Here is an 18,414-nt window from a genome sequence, read left to right as displayed (position 1 = left end):
TGCTCTTCCCAGCACCAAAGCTTTAATTCCTCAGGCTGACCGCAGAGCAGGGGGCCTGGTCCTCATCAGGGTTTCGGCGGCAGACGCCGTCACATCTTGTTCTTGGGAAACTGGGGCTGAGGCCCCGAGACAGAGGCTGGGCAGGGCCAGGGCCTTGAACCCATGCACGTCTGGCTCCAGCCCCTCTGGCTGGTCTGTGGAGAGCGCTGGGGTCTCGCTCTCAAATCCCTCTCCTGTTCTCTGGTGACTTCCCACTTCCCACTCCCCCACCCGTCCTCACAAGCTGCATGGTTGAGGAAAGACGGCCATCCCACCCCACGCTGTGGCAGAGGCCGCCCAACCTGATTAAAGCTGCCCAGAGTCAAGAGGAGCCTGGGATTGAGACTAAGTTCCACAGCCGCATGGCGTGAAAAGTTCCTTTTTGGCAAAGCTGCACCTGAGAGTCTGGAGGAATTCTGAAGGGGGCCGAGTCTCCTTCCTTCGTGCCCTTATCCCTGCTGTCCCCGCTGAGGCCTGCACCTGCCTCTCTGCCTTCTCAGCAGAGCGGCCGGCCGCTGTGACCACGGCTCTCAGGAGAGTAGGGGATGAGAGGCCAGAGGTGATGTCGGCTCAGACCCTGGCTTCAGGAGCTCGGGGCGGTGCCATGGGACGGTGCGTGACAGCATCAGTCCACAGGGGCAGGCAGAGGTGGCGTGGGGATGCCACGGGGAAGCTACCTGCCCACGGGGGTCCACGGGAGTCCAGGCCACAGGCAGAACGCCTTGAACTCAGGCCAAGCAGCGTGGACCTTCCCTGGGAGCCTGGCTGCAGGTGAGGGGTGGCAGGCTAGGAGGGTGCCCAGGAGGAGTGGGTGCAGGAGTGGCCAGAGGGAAGGAAGAGGCATTTCTGAAGCCAACGTTCCTGACTGTTCAGGGGCAGGGTCCACGGTGAGTGACTCAGTGGGGCTGGAGGGACCGACAAGGGTGACCCAGAGGGGGCCCTGCGGCTCTGGAGCAGTACCCAACATCTTCAAAAAGTCCTCCCAGGGAACCCGGAGCTGGAACTCCCAGGCAGATTCGCGGGTGACCTTTGTATCTGGCCAGCCGAGCGGGGGAAGGAGACCTTGTGTCCTGTAGGGAGAGAGGCAGGCTGAGGGGCACAGCCTGTGGTCACAGGTGCCTGGGCTCTTCTCTTGGGGGCTGGGGTGGTCTTCTACCTGGCAACAGGGAGAGGCGGGCCTGGGACGGCCACAGCTCAGCCTCCAGGCCGGGAGCCCAGGGCCCTGCTCGGGCCGTGACCTCCACGCTCACGGAGTCCTCGGAGAAAGAGAAGTTGAGCTTGTTTCCCTGGTAGAAGATGCCAGAGACGCTCACTCTGGAGATCCCCGACACACACACGGGGTCAAAGGTCACACCTGCTCGGGTGACCCTGCGGGAGGAGAGGTTTGTGAGGCGGCAGGTGGGGGTATGGGCTGCCCCCTGCCAGCCTCTGCACTTACCTGAACCCCGTGCACCCAAAGAGCACCGCCTGCAGGAAGCCCCCCATGCCTGTCAGGAAGTTCACAGCACCTGACCCGTCTGCATTCTCCGTCCACACCTGCAGGGGCAAGGGCAGCTGACACCAGGACCCCCCGGACACCGTCCTCTCTGGGCTGCTGTCCCAAGATCCGGCAGGAAGCTCCAGGGGTGCACCCTGCCGTGCCTGCTCTGAGGCCGGGCTCCACTCCCACCACGAGGGGCCCAGTGGAGGCAGGCGTGGCCAGGCTGACCTTGAAGGGTTCAGTCATGCTGGCAAAGCTCCTGTCCAGGAGGCCCCGGGCCCGCGCTGTGTCCTTCAGCTCCATCCAGCCCACAGCAAACATGCTCTGCGGTCAGAGGTAAGAGGACACACGGGGTGAGGCCCACTGCGTGGGCAGAGAAGACTGAAGCCACTGAGGCAGGAACCCCCCAGCCCCAGGGTGCTCACCCAGGTCATGGCGGGGCCCTGGGGGGATGTCACAGCCTCGTAAATCTCCAGGTTTTTCCTGCGAACATCAGGACTCAGGGAGAAGGGGACGGGGTATCCCAGGAGCACGACATCTGCCTGCTTCACCACCTCTCCTACGTGGAGGTGCTGCTGATTGGGGGGTGTTCCAGGACAGACTCGAGGGTCTTGACGGCAGGGGAGGAGGCCTTGAAGGGGTCACTCACCAGGCTCATACCCATCGAACTCTGGGTGGAAGTTCTGCTCCACGTCAAAGGGTACCTTGATCTTGTCAGCCACTGCCAGCCACTGGCTGGGGACGGGCAGACCCAGGTCCTGGGCCAGGGCAGCAGCAAAGCGCAGGCTGGAGGTGGAGGTAGGTGGGGGAGGCTGCAACCCCTGCGCTTCCAGCTGCTGCCTGCCGAGTGGGGGCACTGGGGCAGGTCTCCAGCTGGGGCAGGGGCGGGGTGAGGTGAGGGGATCTTGTGTCTGACCTGTTCTGGACCAGGACGTTGGTGTACACAGAGTTGTTGACCCCTGAATGGTACTCGTCGGGGGACATGACTCCTGGACACACAAGTCCAAGATGGTGCTCAGTGCAGAGCCTCAGAGGCCTTCCCTCCACGCCGGCGGTCAGCGTGGGGCTGGCACACGTGAGGTGTCTGAAAACATCTGCCGAGTCTGGGAACATCCACCCTTCCTCCCTGAGCCCCTCCCCACCGTGGCCCTCACCCCTCAGGTGGTACTTCTCCTCCCTGGGGCTCCACTCCACACGACTGCACCAAAACTCGGCCACAGCCCTGACCACGTCCCAGCCACCAGCCTCTCGAAAGAGCTGCAGGTCCTGGGGAGCAGGAGACGGCACAGAGGCCAGGGCCCCAGTCACTCTCATTCCCAGTGGCCTGTCTGTGCCCAGAAGCAAGGCCTGGCACTGAGACAACTGTCCTCAGCCCCAGCTTTCCAGGACCGGCCCCAAACAGGGCCTGGCACTGAGACACCCGTCCTCAGCCAGCTTCCCAGGACCGGCCCCAGATAGAGCCACGAGGAGTGGGGACTACACCAGCTGCCTGGCCCCCTTGCAGGAATGGGGGGCAGGCCCACCTCACCTGGGTGGTATGGTAGTACAGCTCGAAGGCCAACACCACGGCCCCATTGACATGGACCTCCTGGGCTCCATAAATGTCCTCAGGGCAAACCTCCAGGCCGGAGCCTGCACTCTCCCAGGCAAACTTGGCTCCCTGAGGGGTTGGGAGGGGGCAGACTTGGCCTTGTTGGAGGCGAGGGGTGGCCCATCAACTTTCCCATGCCCTTGCCCTGGAGGAGGGGGGCACGGCCTGCACCACGTACCCTGGTGGATGCTACTGCGAGAAGTGCCCACTGCACGTCCTCACTGGGGGCCACGTAGCTTCTGCCCAGTTCTCACCCAGTGCTGACCCTGGCTCAGGGCAGCAGGGGCACCCCAGGGGGTCCTGGGCCAAAGTGGGGTCCCAGCCCTGCTGCGGTTCCCACCTCCTCTCTCTCTCAGGTGCGGGGGGGACACTGCTGAGGCCCCACAAGCCTCAGGGTGGGGAATCTAGGACATCCCAGCTCTGTCCAGAGAGGGGGCCTGGGGAGAGGGATACACGCCTGGGAGGGGTGTGGGGGCTGCAGGCCCTGCAAGGCCCTGTGGCCAGTGCCCAGGTCCCCTCACCTGGTAGCCCAGGTTCTGGGCATTCCCCAGGGCCCCGCCCAGCGTGCGGATGCGGTACTCCAGGATGGCCCTAGCGGCTTCGGGGTGGAACATCAGGATATTCGGGAACATCCAGAGGTCCTGAGAGCACAGTCCCTCGTTCTAGCACCGGACAGGCCCTCACTGCTCCCGCCCCTGCTGGCCACGTTCCGCCCTGGCAGAGCTCCATTGCTGGCGCCTGCTGGGTTCCTCCTCTGCTGCCCACTCAGATCTGCAGACCCTCCCCACCTGCCCACCCAGTTCTGTCTCCAGCCCAGAGGCTCCTGGAGTTCTGGTCCTCAGCCCCACACTTCGCCTCCCCAGCCAGAGTTTGTGTGGCCTCCGAGGCTCGGCCGGAATATGGGCATGGGCGGCCTCAGGCCGGCCGGCCCGCAGTGAACGCCTCTGGGAGCCTCATCAAAGAAACGCCACAGTAGCGGCACAGGGAGGCTCAGCTCCAGCGCCGTCACTCTCGACACCTGCATGCCCAGCAGCCATCACACCCCTCTACCCTGTGCCCTCAGTGTCCCCGTCACCCTCGCCGGCCTCCAGCACCGGGCTCCACGCAGCAGCCACACAGGTATTCCCAGTCCCGACAGGTCCCCGTCCTGATAGGTCTCTGCAGCTCACTGGCCCTCAGGTAAACGCCAAGCACCACACTGCTGCCTATAAACCCTGGCGACCTGGGTCTGCAGCCCTTCTCGCCTTGGTGGGGGCCCCTCCCCACGCCCTGGCAGGTGCCTCAGGCCCTCTCAGTTCTGGTCTCTGCACCTTCCATTCCCCTCACCTAGATCACTCCTCTGCCACCCTCCTGTTGAGATGCCACCTTTTCCAGGCCCCTTCCCTTTTGCCACAGACCCTGTGCTTCCCCAGCCACAGCCCTGATGCCAGGGAGGGCAGAGACCGTGGACCTCCATGTGTCGCCTGCTGTGTGGCTGGTGCTGGGTGTACAATGCTCACCTGGTCCCAGAAGACGTGGCCCCAGTAGCATTCCTCACGGCTCCCATTGGAGAGGCCCCCAGGACTGAGGCCATGGCAGATGTATCCTGGGGCCTTGGGCTGGGGTAGGGCACTGAGCAGGTAGTAGAGGGAGCCACGCAGGGCCTGGCGCAGCGGCAGGGGCCCCACCATGTCCAAGCCACATTCTGCCCAGAGTTGGGCCCAGGCCTGTGCGTGAGCCGTGTACAGAGCTCCCCTGGCCTGCAGCTGCAGGGCCTCAGTGAGGCAGGCCTGAGCCTCAGCCCGGCTGCCGCCCACCACCGTCAGGAAGTCCCATGTCCTTTCCTCCTCACCTTCCCCAAGGGTCAGGTCTGGGGGTGCTGGTGTCCACAGCATGTGTACCTCCTGCTGTGGCCCCCCGGGCTGCTCAGGGGTGAGGGTGTGGCCATACAGGTACCTGTGAGAGTATGGCTCAGGGATGAGCTCCCTCCTGAACTCCCTGGCCGCAAATCCAGCCCCCTCCTTACCGGGCTCCCTGGAAGTCAGGACCCTGGTGCAGGTCCAGGTCTGGGCTTTCCGGGGAGAAGGCTGAGGACAGCAGCAGCGTGATGGGCCCGCTCCCCGGGGACAGGCGGGCGATGGACACACGGAAAGCCAGGACGTGGGGCAGTGTGCGGTGCGCATAGATGCACTGCGAGGCCCGGAAGTGGGGGCCCTCCAGGGTGTGAAGAAAGGAGCCTGGGGAGGCAGAAGGGAAGGCAGGACCACTCCAGGTGGGTGGCCAAGCTAAGGCCTCCCTGGGGCAGGAGTGGACCCCCCACCGTGGCCTCTCCCCACAATGAGGCAGATCCCTCCGGACCCTGGGCTGCTCTTTCTTGCTACAGCTGCACAGGAGGCCTCCAGGCAGAGGGAAAGGGGGACTCTGCGGGCCTCTGGGGCCTCCTGTGTTAGTGAGACTTCCTGTGTAAACTCAGGAGGTGCTGGTGGGATTTCCCCCACTGGCCTGGAACAATGTCTGGGGCAGGGGTGAGGCAGGCCAGGCGGCGATACCTGTGTTGGTGTCTAGGGCAAAGGTCTCGGTCAGCGGCTCCCCCATCCCTGCAGGGGCCTCCAGCCGGACGTTGAGGGGGCTGGGCAGCACAGCCCGGTGCGTGTCCCTGCCAGCCCCATTGTACACGCCGCTCACGTGCAGCGTGTCATGAAACACTCGTGTGCCCAGGTATGCGTTGGTCACAGTGGCCAAGAGACGGGGGTCACTGGGCAGAGAGTGGGCAGCAAACATGGTGGGGTCCTCGCGGGAGTCCTCCATGGGCTGGGCCTGAGCGGCCTGATGGGGATTCAGGGGCCCCGGGACTGGCTGAGCCGCCCTCTTGAGACCGTCTGTAATCCCCTGAAGCCTCCCTCAGAACTGGGGGGAGTTGCAGAACCAGCTGGGCAGCCCCGATTTTCCTGAGGCCCCTCCTAGGAGGAAAACGCCCAGGAACGGAGCTCAGACCCCTGAGGTTGATCTCCGGGAGCCCAGCTGAGTCCCTAAGTTTGTCTCTCCCACCTGGCACCTTAGATTCCAGTCCTAACCCTGCTTTCCCAACGACCGCCCCCATAACCCCGGTCTTGCCCCCACCCTCTGAGGTCGGGACCTGCGTCTGTCGGTGGGAAGTGGAAGTGGGGAGGAGGGCGGGGTGGGTGTGGTGAGGGGGAGCGCTGGGCGGGATGGGGGAGGGAGTCTGGGGCTGCCAGGGGCCCTGGGGGGATGGGGCACTGGGCGGGTGGGGGTCTCGGGGGTGTGGGCGACTGGGGCAGGCGGGGGTCGGGAGGGAGGATGGGGCGGCTGGAGTCGCTGGAGGGGGGCGACTGGAGGCTGGGAGGGCGGCGGGCGGGGGGCAGCGGGGAGGAAGCCTGGAGCTGCGGGGCGGGGGCCTCTGGGACTCACCGCAGCCCCACCCGGTCGCCGGGCGCCAGCGTGGAAACCTGTGTCCCTCTGCTCCACGCCAGGGCCGGGGGAAGGAGGAGCCGCCCGGCTGCCGCGCCACCAGGAAGGCCCGCGGTCCCCGCCCCCGAGGGCCCGGGCGGTCGCTGGGCGGCGGGGGCGGTCGCTGGGCCCGGGGGCGGGACGTGGACTCGCGGCTGCAGCCCTGGCTCCCCTGGGTCGCGTCCGGGGCCTTCCCGCACGCTGCGCCCTGAGTGCGCGGAGCTCGAGCCGGGACCCGGAGCTGTGTCCGGGGGGCTGTGGGTGGGGCCCGCGGGCCGGGGCTTCCCTCCCGCGCCTCCTCCCTCCCCCTGCGCCCTCCGGCCGCCTCCACCCGGGTCTTCGCCTCGCTGCTGCCGGGGGGCTCGGGGGGCTCCGATGCCAGTGAGACCCCAGCCCCAGCCGGCGCCCGGGTTCTCGACACCGTCAGGGGAAAGAACTCAGGGTGGGGTCGGAGGAAGCGAGAGGCAGGAGGAGAAGCGAAGACGCAGACCCGCCGCGCTCCGCGGAGCTTGGGTCTCCTCCTTGGGGGCGGAATAATCTCTAGGGATTCTGGAAAAGAAGGGGATTTCAGGGACACCCCGGCCCCCGCCGTGACTGCCTCCTTTCTCCCTCATTTGGGTTTTTGCCGGGAGGGTCATGGACGTGTCCCTCGCACGGGGTTTTGGCCATTTTCTCGCCCTCATTTGGGGTTTTCTGTTATCCTGCGGTTCCTTTGCCTCGGTCCTGTTCTAGCTGTTGTTTGGGTTTTTCCATCCTCCTGCAACCACCCGTGCAGTTCCCAATTCCCATCCCAACGCCACCGCCCACCTGGACACTGCTGGGCTCAGCCCTGGGCCCGCTTGTCCCTGTATCTCACGCTCCCTGACCCGGCCCTCATGTCCCTGTCCTGACCACTGGGTGCAGCCAGAGACGCCGGAGCCCAACACGTGCTCGGAAGCCTGCTGCTCCCACAGCCTCCCCAGCACAGGTGAGGATAACTGCACCCGTCCTGCTGCCCAGGCCAAGAACCCTGGTTTACCTCTGCCCGTCTTCACCCACACTCCATTCAACCCATGGGCAGGTCCTGTGGCTCCACCTCCATCCGCCCACACCTCCTCCTGGAGTGGCTCAGTGGCTCCCAAGTTCTGCTTTTGTTGTGAACAGACCCCCCCCCAACATTTAAGGCAGACCCTGCACTCTGCCCAGAACGCAGTCATGGCACCCAACTCCCTGAGGATGGGCCAAAAGCGCTCCTCATACAAGCTCCACCCGCAAACCCTCTCCTGCACCTGCCTTGGTTCCCTGACCTCATCTCCCCGCTGCCGCCTTCCCCTACCCCACTGCGGCTACCTGGCTTCCTTGCTGGTTCTAGAACTTTCCAAGCACACTCCCCTGCCTGGCTTGCTCTGGCAGCATCATTGTCTGAAGCACTTTTTCTCAAGACCTCTTCGGGGCTTGCCCCTCACTCCTTTGGGGTTTCAAATGGCCAGTCCTCAATGAGACTTCCTCAGACCCCCCTTTCATGCAACAGGAAACCCTGGCTCCATTCCCACCAGTCCCAGGCTCTGCCTTACTTTCCTCCGCAGCAGTTATCAGCCCTACCTGTGCATCTTTATTGCATCGTTACTTGTTTAGGCATCATAGGCCTATTGATTGTGGTGTGTATTTATGTATCAGAGACACATTTATTTACTTGTTAGAGATGGGGTCTTTCTGTGGCCCACGCCAGAGCACAGCGGCAAAATCATATTAGGTTGTTGCGGAAGTGATTGCGGTTTTTGCTTACTTTCCAACCAACCTAATAGCTCACTGCATCCTCGAACTCTAGGCTCAAGCCTCGAACTCCTGCCTCAGCCTCCTGAGTATCCGGGACAACAGGCACGTGCCACCACACCTGGCACACGTATACGTATAATATACGTATTTGTGCTATTGCGCTGTGTATCACATACATATGTGTTGTGTATGTAGCACATATATATATAGTATTATACTATGTATCATGTAGATGTTTGTCTTCCTACCTAGAATGCCAAGTCTAGGAGGACAGGGTTTTTTTGTGTTTTGTGATATGAAGAAATGGAGTTTGAAAGTGGATTATAGTAGGAGATTTCCCCTCGGAAGTGATGGGGCTGAATCTAGAGTCTCCCCCACCTCCCCACTCAGACTGGAGTCTCAGCAGCCCAGTAGGGTTGAGCAGAGAAGACACCAGGATTCAAGGACTGTCCGCTGCTGGTCCTGTCCATCAAGGCCCTTGTCACAGCGCTTTCTGCAGTCAGCCTGCCCCCTGAGACTCACTTTCCTCATTGAGGAACTGGGGGCCACCATCCTGCCCTGTCAAAGTGGGATGCTGGAAAGACTGTGAGCACCGACCTGGATTGCACCATGCCTGGCCAGGTGTAATAGAAGCCAACAGAAATGAGTGCACAGGAGAATTTATCATCAGTGCATGGGGGCTGCTCACCCGCCATGTGGTCATGCCTCCCACCCAGCACGGGGGTTCTGCTCTGTCTCTACCCTGCCCTAGTGTCCCTTCCCAAAGATCTCAGACCCTGGACACCTCTGGGCCTGGGCCACAGCCTCAGGGATGGTCTCATTCCTAACAGGGAGGGACGGTGACCTGCCTACCTTCGGTCTACAGGGGCACAGTCCTGGGGGCTGCTGGGCCACACTGCAGATGGGGGTTGGGCAGAGAAGGGTCATTGTGCCCCAGGTAGGAGCTCTCACCATCATTATTGTGGCTTGGGTTGGTTGGGGGGTGTCTTCAAGGGGAATGGCTGGAGGGGCCCAGGAGAGGAAGGTGGGTGCAGTAGTGGTGAGGCCGGGGGAGAAGGAGTCCCCCAGAGTATGGAGAGAGGGGCAGATCCTGGACCTGTCCTGGACGGGGCAGGGTGCCATGTCTGGGCCTCCCACATGCCTGTCCGGGGCCTCTCAGCTCAGAAGTTTCCCAGAGGCTGAGAGCAATGTCCTCCCGCGCTTGGAATGGGCCGTTCTCTCCATAGGGACTTTGACTAGGGTCTTCCACCCTGCTCTGGCCACCAGTGCCTCAGAAGGTTGAGACGAGTTCCTTGGGAGATTCTGGGTGGCCGTCCAGCACTGGGTGTGCGATGACCAGATCCGGCTTTGCTCTCTTCACAGCCTGAAGCTCCTGTAGTGACTGCTCACTCAGCTCCACAGAGGTCAGCCTGCAGCCACACACACAGAGCAGAAGCAGGGTCAGCGGTGGGGGAAAGCAGCCAGGGCTTTCGGGCAGGGCTGTGGGAGCAGCCAGGGCTTGCGGGCAGGGCTGTGGGAGCAGCCAGGGCTTGCGGGCAGTGCTGTGGGAGCAGCCGAGCTGCGGTCAGTGACGGGGCTGTCGGCTTAGCTGTGCCACAGACACTCAGGGACAGGCGGTGTCAGTTGAGAGGTTTGTCAGAGGCTAGGGGAGGGGCAGAGGCCAGGCCTTGGGGGTGGCAAAAGGGTATTCGGGGCCACTGGCCCAGGGTGCGGCCATGGGCACCAGACAACAGATGAACATTTGGTCAGGCAAAGTGGTCAAGGCCCGGAGCTGTGGCCAGGGCTTCAGAGGGCAGGCCTGTCAGGGCCAGGCTCCCAGGTTGGTGTTTGAGCTCTGTCACGTGGGAGGTGTCTGGGAGAGGCTCCTCTTCAGGGTTCAAGGGAAGCCCCCAGGCACCCACCCCCACCTGGGTTGACGGGCTGTGTCCCCAGCACCCTTCCCACCCCTGCCTCCACCTGAGGGTCTGCAGGCCGCATCCCTGGTGCTGTAGGACTGCACACAGGTAGGTCACCATGGGGGCAGGCAGTTGGCAGCCGCTGAGATCCAGGGTGGTCAGGGCGGGGCTCTGCCGAAGCATGCCCACCAGGTACTGGAGCCCTTGCTGGGAGCTGGGCAGCTGTACCCTGTGGGAGGGCAGACCTCAGGAGCTGCTGGGGTGGTGGTGGGGGCATCCCATGGTCCCTCCCAAGCCAGGCCTCACCTGACCGTCTGCACCCTGCATTGGGGCCAGGCTAGGCCCTCACTCAGCATGCGCAGTCCTGCCTCACTGAGCCTGTTGTGGAGGAGGCCCAGCTCTGTCAGTGCCGGAGCTGCCCTCAGGGCCTCAGAGAGGTCTCGGCAGACTGCGTCAGGGACTTTGCAGTGGGACAGCCTGTGGTCAAGAAGCACATAGATTTACCTGTGGGCACCTCAGCCACCACACCACCTCCAACTGGATAAACTGCCCACTCCCCAGCGGCCCAAGGTTCAGCTGAGAGATGTGTTGGCACCACATCCCTCGCTGGACCCCACAGAGCCTGCCGTGCCCTTTGTCACCACGCACCCCTGGGAGCTGTGTCCATTTCTCCCTACAACACTCTCAACGAGCTCTTTGGTGAGCTGAGACGTGTTTCAACATGTTTGCCGCACGATTGTCCACCAAGCTGAGGTGGCCGACTCAGTTTATTTCGTCGGCCAGTCCTGATGGTTGGGGAGTTGTGGTGTTTCTCCTCTTTTTTTTTTTTTTTTTTTTTGCCATTATACATAATGGTGTGCTGAACATCTTAGTTTACCAGCAGGATTGCTGAGCCAAATGCGATCACCTTTTTGGCTCTTATGCTTATGTCCAGATTGCCACACCCCCACCCCCGTACCAAGCTAATCTGCTGAGTCGCCATCCATGTAGGATGTACCTGTTTCATCATCAGTACTAGTTCCTAGATTTTCTCTTCCTTTCTGCTCACTTGGTGGTAGCTAAGAGTGACTGGAAAGTTATTGCCATGTAAGAACTGTACATGTGTGGCCACATTAAATCTCACCCCAACTCTCTAGATCTACTGGCTCCATTTCACAGGGCAGGAAATGGAAGCTTGGATAGATGGACTTGCCACTGGGCACACAGAAGCAGGCTGGGATTTGCAGACAGCCTGACTTCAGAGCCTGGGCTTGAACGCCTTCCTCCACTGCTTCTAAGAACCCAGCAGTTTCCAACGGCAGTTTCCTTCCTTCAGAAGGAAAATACACTCTTGTCTTCTCTAATCCCTCCCTCAGTACGCTTCGCTGCTTTCCACTCACACCAGGACCGACCTTTTCCTACCAGTACCTAACCTGGTAATGAAGCTCCAGAGCCCCACCCCTCCTCCCTCCGCTCTGTGTGAGGACAGCCTGCCAGTCCCAGCACCCACAGGCCTCAGGCTCTGGCCTGACCCCTCAGCCTTCTTTCCTAGGCCACACTTCTGTCTCTCCCAGGGCGTCCTGCTCTCAGTCTGCTCCACAGGAAGGGCTGGGGGTGTGGCCACTCACGTGAGGCTGGTCAGATGGCACAGCGGGTCAGTCATTGTCTGAAAGAGTGGATGAAGAAGGGAGGCTGGCAGTTGTTTTGTGGTGCCTCGAGAACTGCTGGGAGAGAGAGGAAGGTGAAGCCCACCCTGGCCCTCACAGTGCCTCCCAGAAAGGACTCCTGCCTATCTCTGGTCCTGGGGTCTCAGAGCTGCCCCTCCTCCTCACCTCCATGCTGAAGGTGAGGAGTGTGAAGTCACTCCCTTCACACTCCCCCCACCACACCCAGAGCAAAACCACTCATCTGTGGCCCAGGCACCATCCCCCTGGAGTGTCTGAGTATCACCCACATCCCCTACATGGGTCTTTGGGTCCCCAGGCCCAGTCCCTGCCAACATCGTGACATTCATCCTCTCAACAGATGCCAAGCACCTGGGCAGGGGCTGAATTGGAGCTAAACTCAAGGGAACTCTGGCAAAAGCCTTGCCCGGGAGGAGCTGAGGGTCTGGTGGAGGTGTGGGGCAGATGTCATAGCAGGATGGTCAAAAGGGCACTTCTGGAGCCAGTTGGGTCCCCAGCCAGCTGGGGGAGCCAGGGCAGACTTGTAGGACAGGCAGCAAACTGAGAATATTCTAGGTGGAGGGAAGGGCAAGTGCAGAGGCTCAGGACAGAGGGCATCGTGTGTTCCAGAACTTATTGTCAGGACATATAATGGGAAGAAGAGCTGGGCCAGAGCTGTAGGGACATACTAGGAAGTTTTCATAGGTTGTGGGTGGCTGAGGGTGGGCATGGTGAGGACACCCTGGGGAAGAAGATAGGAACTCAGTGGTTGCCTTGCAAGTGGTTGCCTTTTGGGGAGCCAAGGTCTGGTCTGGACGTGCTCCCCATGCCAGATGGACACTGAGGTGCACAGGTTTGCACCCGCACACACACCTCACACACAAGAGAGCAAGCATCTCTGCCCTGGAGACGCACCTGCTGCCACCCAGGCTGGCCTGCAGCCGCTTCCCCAGGCTCTTCTTCTTCTTCTCCTGCGCAGCAACCAGTCTGCAGCTGATCAGCCGCAGTGCCTGTCCGGCAGGGCAGCACCTCACGCAGTAGCTCAGAACAGCCACGTCCATGCGGCAGAAGCGCACCCCCTGCAGCGCCAGCTCCGGGAGCCGGCACAGGGCTTGGCGCACAAACGCGTCCTCCTGCGTCTCGTACAGACAGTACAGCAACTCCAGGGGGTAGTTGGGCTCCTCTCCCTCCTCCTCCTCCTCCGGCTCTTCCGTGTCCTCGAGCCCTTTGGTCTCCTCGGTCACCTCTGGTGCCACTCCGGGGCAGCCCTGCCCCTGTCCCTGCACCCACCGCAGGGCCTCCTGCTTCACACGCTCTGAGACCACGCAGCCGAAGTGGCGCTCGATGTCGCGCATCCGCTCCGCGCTCAGCAGTCCGAAGAGGAAGCGCGTGGTGAGCACCAAGTGGCTGTGCGGCTGGGCGTCCCCACGCAGGAGTGTCCCAACGCCGCCAGCCGCGGTCCTGGGCACCCCCTCGTCCTCCAGCAGGTAGGACAGTGCCGCGAGGAACTCCTGGAAGCTCTGGTCGATGAACTGGTAGGTGACCTCCGTCTCCAGCACGCCAGGCAGCTCCTTTTTGCTGAGAAACAGCGTCTGGACTTTGGAGCCACGAAGCTCCAGTTGCTCCAGTTGCTTCTCGGCAAACTGCGCCCTGCGTCCGAGGACGCCCTCGCGGGCCAGGCGGCACAGATTGCGCAGGTCGCCCTGCACCCGGGGCCCGTCGGCTACCGGAGCCGAGCTCAGCACGCTGGCGATGAAAAGCAGGTACACGGACGTGGTGGTCTTGGACGTGCGCGACAGGTCCCGGCCGAGCTCCAGCTGCTGGCGCAGCACGGTGCACACGATCCAGCACACGAAGGGCACGAAGCACAGCGCGAACAGCGTTTCGTTCTCCTTCACGAAGCGGTAGGCGCGCTCGGCCCTCCTCTCGTCCTGGAAGAACTTGTAGAAATACTTCTTCTTGTCCTTGTCAGAGAAGCCGCGCACCTCGGCGCACTGCGGGGAACACAGGCGGCCCTGCAGCCTCCCGGGGGACGCGGCGCGCGTGGTCACGAGCAGGAGGGCCGTGGGCAGCAGCGCCTTACTCAGCAGCCCGCCCAGCACCCGCGCGCCACTCGCCGCCTCGAAGGGGTCTGTGCAGGGCGCGGCCTCGGGGCCCTCCAGCGCCGGCAGCTCGTCCGCGCCGTCCAGGATGAAGAGCAGCCGCTGCGGCTGGGCCAGCATCTGCGGCACCGGCGCGCCGCGGTCGGGGCACTGGTCCAGGATCAGGTCAGCCAGGCTGCGCGTGCCCGGCCGCTCCAGCAGCTCGCCGCAGGGCATGAAGAAGGCGAAGTCCACCTGGCCCTGGTACAGCTTGCCCGCCGCCCAGTCGTACAGGATCTTTTTGGCCGCCATGGTCTTGCCGATGCCCGCCGGGCCCTGCAGCACCACGGTCAGCGGCCGCCGGCCGTCCTCGTCGCCGCGGAAGAGGCGGTTGAAAGTGTGCGTGTCCGAGCGCCGCGCGCGCCCCGGCTCGGGCTCCTCCGCAGGCCCCAGCGCCTCCTCCTCCGGGGCGGCGCTCTCGGGCGCGATGAGCAGCTTGGTGAAGCGCTTGGTGATCTTCACGGAGCGGGCGTTCCTCTCCTTCACCCGGGCGTGCAGCTGCAGCACGTGCTCCCGGTACTTCTTCCTGTATTCTGGGCGCAGCGGGAGACAGCGCGGGGACAGGGGTCGGCGGTGGGGCAGGCTGCGCCCTCTGGGAGCCCACGCCCTCCCCGGCTCTGCTCAGGCCTCAGTTTCCTCTACTGGACCACGGCCCACGCCCCTGGCGGCCCTCCCACCCCGGTCCTCCCCCAGACCCTCCAAGTGGGGTTGGGACACGCGTGCCCCCCAGCAAGAGAGACCCACCGGACACGGAGAGCAGCGCCGCGGAGCCGGGCCCGAGCCCTGGAAGGGAAACTGGGGTGAGGTTCCGCCGAGGGCGGGGAACCGGGGGAAGGCGCCACTGGGGTCCGAGTCACCCTGAGGAGCACGCAGGATCCTACCCCTGGGGCCCGCGAATTTGTGGATAAAACGCGCGGGGGTCGGGGGCCGCGCCGGGGCTTCTCGGGGAAGCCGGGAGGAAGGCGGCCCAGCCTCTGTCCAGACAGGAGGGACCTCCCGCCCGGAACTCACGCCGCAGTCGCTGCTCCTTGAGCTGCGCCGCCACGTCGCGCGCGTCCGCCTTCTTGAGGGTCTTGCGGGCCACCTCCAGCGCAGGCTCCGGGCCATAGAACTGGGCCAGCTGTTCCGCGAGGTCCACGGCGTCCGCGCGCTCCAGCCGCCCCCACGGGATGCTGCGTCGGTCCGGGCCCACGTCGCGCAGCTTGTGGCGGAAGCGCTTCAGCTGCTCTTGGCTCAGTTCCTCCAGCGCAGCCAGGAGCAGCTCGCGGGCCACCGCGAGGCGCAGCCCGGTGCTGGAGACGGGCGGGCGTGGGTCATCTGGGAGCGGCCCTCGGGTGACCCCCGCCCACCCCCGACTCTGGCGTTTGAGAACCCACCGCGGGCAGGGCCTCAGGGAGCCCCGGGCCAAGCTGGATCCATGGGGTGGGGGAAGGGGGCAACGGGGAGTGACCCCAGACTTTGCCCTCCTCCGTCCCCGGACCCGGGTCGGGGCATCTTGGTGTTCTTCGCCCTCTGAGGGTGAAGTGGGCACTGGCCACCGCCGACCTGAGCTCTGGGGGGCACCTTCCTCCCCTGCACCTCCCTTTCTGCTTCTGTTCTTCCATACCCCAGGCCAGGTCACATGCCCTGAGGGAGGTATTTCCAAGAGACCCTGAACCCCCTTTCCTCCCTTTCCTTCTTTTCCCTCTCTTCCCGAGCCGAGGCAGAACTGGCCTCTATGGCAGCAGACACTGCCAGGCCCAGGCTGTCTTCCTGGGGTCCCCACCTGGCTGCCTTTTGGTGAGGCCCAGCTTGGGGGCCTTGCACCAGGGCCTGAGTCTGAGCCTCTGGTGGGCAACAGACTCCACAAATGCCCTCTGTGGGGAGGCAGTCCTTAGACTCCTGAGCCTGGGGGTGAGGGTGGGGAAGGATGCGACAAGGGTGGAGAGCCCGAGGGAGTCAGCGGGTGAGCTGGAGGCCCCAGAGGGCTGAGACCAGCTGATTCCCAGTGACCACCCTGGAGCCAGCACTCACCTGGAGCCGGGGTCCTCTGGCTCGTCCATGGGGTCTCTTCCTCCCTGGCTCTAACACTCCTGGGCAGAGGTGGGGGGGTCAGAGAAGTGATTCCTTCACAGGCTGAGATGGAGCCAAGCCTTAGAGGTTGTCCAGCCGGGTGCATTACCCGGGTCCACACACCCCAGCTCAGCTGGCACGAGATGCCATGGGGCCCTGTGGCACACACATCATTGCCCTTTAAGGGCTCGGCTTGGTGACCTTTGATTTTCTTACTCCTTCATTCCATTAATGTTCCCCGAGAACCCCTGGGTGTGGCATCGGGGCATGGCTGTGAGCAGGCGGCTGCAGAGCAAGGTGGGTTTTGTGAAGGAGGTGACTGGCTCAGCGCCTCCCTGAGGCCTCCCTCCTCATCTTCAGAGCCAGCAGCTTCAGTGCCACACTGTGCCATGTTGGCGTCTAGTCACCCTCTGCTTCAACTTATGGCATTCAGGGAGACATTTAGGCCCACCTGGAAAATGAAAGATCTTGTTCCTTTACTTTCTCAATAAACTTGCTTTCACTTTATGGATTTGCCTCATATTCTTTCATGTGCAAGATCCAAGAACCCTCTTTTGGGGTCGGATTGGGACTCCTTTCTGGTGACATCGTTCTGTCAAACCACAGAAGGGATGATACTGAGGAGACCCCTGACCCAAAGGAAATAGACTGCAGCACAAATTGGCCAACTTTGGATAAGTGGTAGGTACCCGAGTAAAGGATGGGATTGCGTTAGAGGCCCAGCTTAGGGGAGTTAGAGTCTCTCCTAAGACCAAGAGGGTTAAAGGCCTCTGTTTCTGTTTTTTGTTTTTGTTTTTTCCGATACGGAGTTTCGCTCTTGTTGCCCAGGCTGGAGTGCAGTGGCGTGATCTCGGCTCGCTGCAACCTCTGCCTCCCGGGTTCAAGAAGTTCTCTTGCCTCAGCCTCCCGAGTAGCTGGGACTATAGGCACGCACCAAGATGCCTGGCTGATTTGTGTATTTTTGGTAGATACAGGGTTTTACCATATTGGCCAGTCTGGTCTCGAACTCCTGACCTCAGGTGATCCGCCCGCATTGGCCTTTCAAAGTGCTGAGATTACAGGCGTGAGCCACTGTGCTCAGCAAGGCCCCTCTTAATAAAAGGCAAGGATGCTTGACCAAACCTGGGTTTGAGGCCCAACTTAGGATGGTTAGAGTCCCTTCTAAGATTTAGGAGTTTAGAAGCCCACTCGGTAAAGTTCCTCTTGGCTAAGAATGGATTTGGTACTATGGGATGTTAAGCGCTGTTGTCTTTGGAGTAATCTGCCTTGCAGTCTTTGCTGATGGCTGTGGGTGACAGAATTAGGCATGTGCAGGATCATGGGACATGTGGAGCTTTCTCCTTCCCAAAGTGAGACACTTAAGAGCTAATGGGGCCGGGCGTGGTGGCTCACGCCTGTAATCCCAGCCCTTTGGGAGGCCAAGGTGGGCGGATCACCTGAGGTCAGGAGTTCGAGAGCAGTTTGACCAACGTGGTAAAACCCCGTCTCTACTAAAAATACAAAAATTAGCCGGGCATGGTGGCAGGTGCCTGTAGTCCCAGCTACTTGGGAGGCTGAGGCAGAAGAATTGCTTCAACCCGGGAGGTAGAGGTTGCAGTGAGCCAAGATCGCACCACTGCACTCCAGCCTGGGCGACAGAGCGAGACTCCGTCTCAAAAAAAAAAAAAAAAGAGCTGATGGGACTACTAGGAAAGAGCCCGTCTTGACTGACAGCGGCCTCCTGAGCTTTTGATTCAGTGTCACTGGGAAGGGTGGATCTTACTCTGGCCTCCCTGAGCCGCTGGCCTTCCCCACCCTGCCTCAGGCAATGCTTTTCTCCCTTTCTGATCTTTCCCTTTCTTTTCTCTTAGTCAGAGAGACCATCTTGCCCAAAGACTACATGTTGGAGGTTGGATTAACGATGACGGGGGCAAATTTGAACCTTGCCAGTTTGATACTGGGTGCTAAGCAGAGTGGCTAATGTCTATGTTTTGTCACACGTATTTTACTCCGGCCAGAACAGACAAAGATAATTTTCCTTTGTGTTGCCGCTTGGCCCCAGGGCTGTGGTGCAGCCAGCTGGGTCACCAGGGCCGCTTAGGGAGAGGGAACCCAGAACCCTGACATACCAGCAAAAGGGTAAGAATTTCTTACCAGACAGACTTCCGGCCTCTTTCTTTCTCTCTGTGCAAACTGCTTGAATGAATGGTAAAAATCACGTTTATCTCCTGTAAAGTTCGGACTAATGGGAAAAAGGATTCGTGTGCCTAGTCTTTCCTTCCTTTCCTTTTTTTTTGAGACAGAGTCTTGCTCTGTCACCCAGGCTGGAATGCAGTGGCATGATCCTGGCTCACTGCAACCTCCGCCTCCCTGGTTCAAGAGATTCTCCTGC

The 18,414-nt window shown here is 61.9% G+C and overlaps 2 protein-coding genes across 13 annotated transcripts; both read right to left on the bottom strand.

Annotated features, from left to right (window-relative positions):
* On the bottom strand, positions 1-6,920 carry PGGHG (protein-glucosylgalactosylhydroxylysine glucosidase). Of its 2 annotated transcripts, XM_015113203.3 has the most exons (14): positions 6,519-6,920; positions 5,639-6,049; positions 5,116-5,326; positions 4,610-5,045; positions 3,632-3,751; positions 3,048-3,179; positions 2,674-2,785; positions 2,436-2,508; positions 2,169-2,305; positions 1,945-2,078; positions 1,748-1,843; positions 1,478-1,575; positions 1,196-1,407; positions 1-1,109 (listed from the first exon to the last, which is right to left on the bottom strand). In XM_015113203.3, the coding sequence occupies exons 2-14, from the start codon at positions 5,895-5,897 to the stop codon at positions 1,009-1,011; spliced, it is 2,121 nt and encodes a 706-aa protein (XP_014968689.2). In that variant the 5' UTR covers positions 5,898-6,049; positions 6,519-6,920; the 3' UTR covers positions 1-1,008. The 2 variants fall into 2 exon arrangements, with proteins under 2 accessions (XP_014968689.2, XP_077817625.1); XM_077961499.1 differs by lacking the exons at positions 3,048-3,179; positions 6,519-6,920 and having other exon boundaries at positions 4,610-5,326.
* A 2,035-nt stretch (positions 6,921-8,955) lies between these two features.
* On the bottom strand, positions 8,956-16,541 carry NLRP6 (NLR family pyrin domain containing 6). 11 transcript variants are annotated; one of them, NM_001114114.1, is given in 9 exon segments: positions 9,583-9,721; positions 10,269-10,436; positions 10,514-10,684; positions 11,815-11,907; positions 12,766-14,524; positions 14,736-14,774; positions 15,003-15,617; positions 15,757-15,878; positions 16,005-16,033. In NM_001114114.1, coding segments are annotated over 9 exon segments (3,135 nt in total).
* Between the last annotated feature and the right edge of the window lie 1,873 nt (positions 16,542-18,414).

The sequence above is a fragment of the Macaca mulatta genome, chromosome 14 (genome assembly GCF_049350105.2).
Source record: "Macaca mulatta isolate MMU2019108-1 chromosome 14, T2T-MMU8v2.0, whole genome shotgun sequence".
NCBI classification, from domain to species: domain Eukaryota; kingdom Metazoa; phylum Chordata; class Mammalia; order Primates; family Cercopithecidae; genus Macaca; species Macaca mulatta.
Note: the sequence above shows the minus strand (reverse complement) of the source record. Positions and strands in the feature narration are given on the sequence as shown.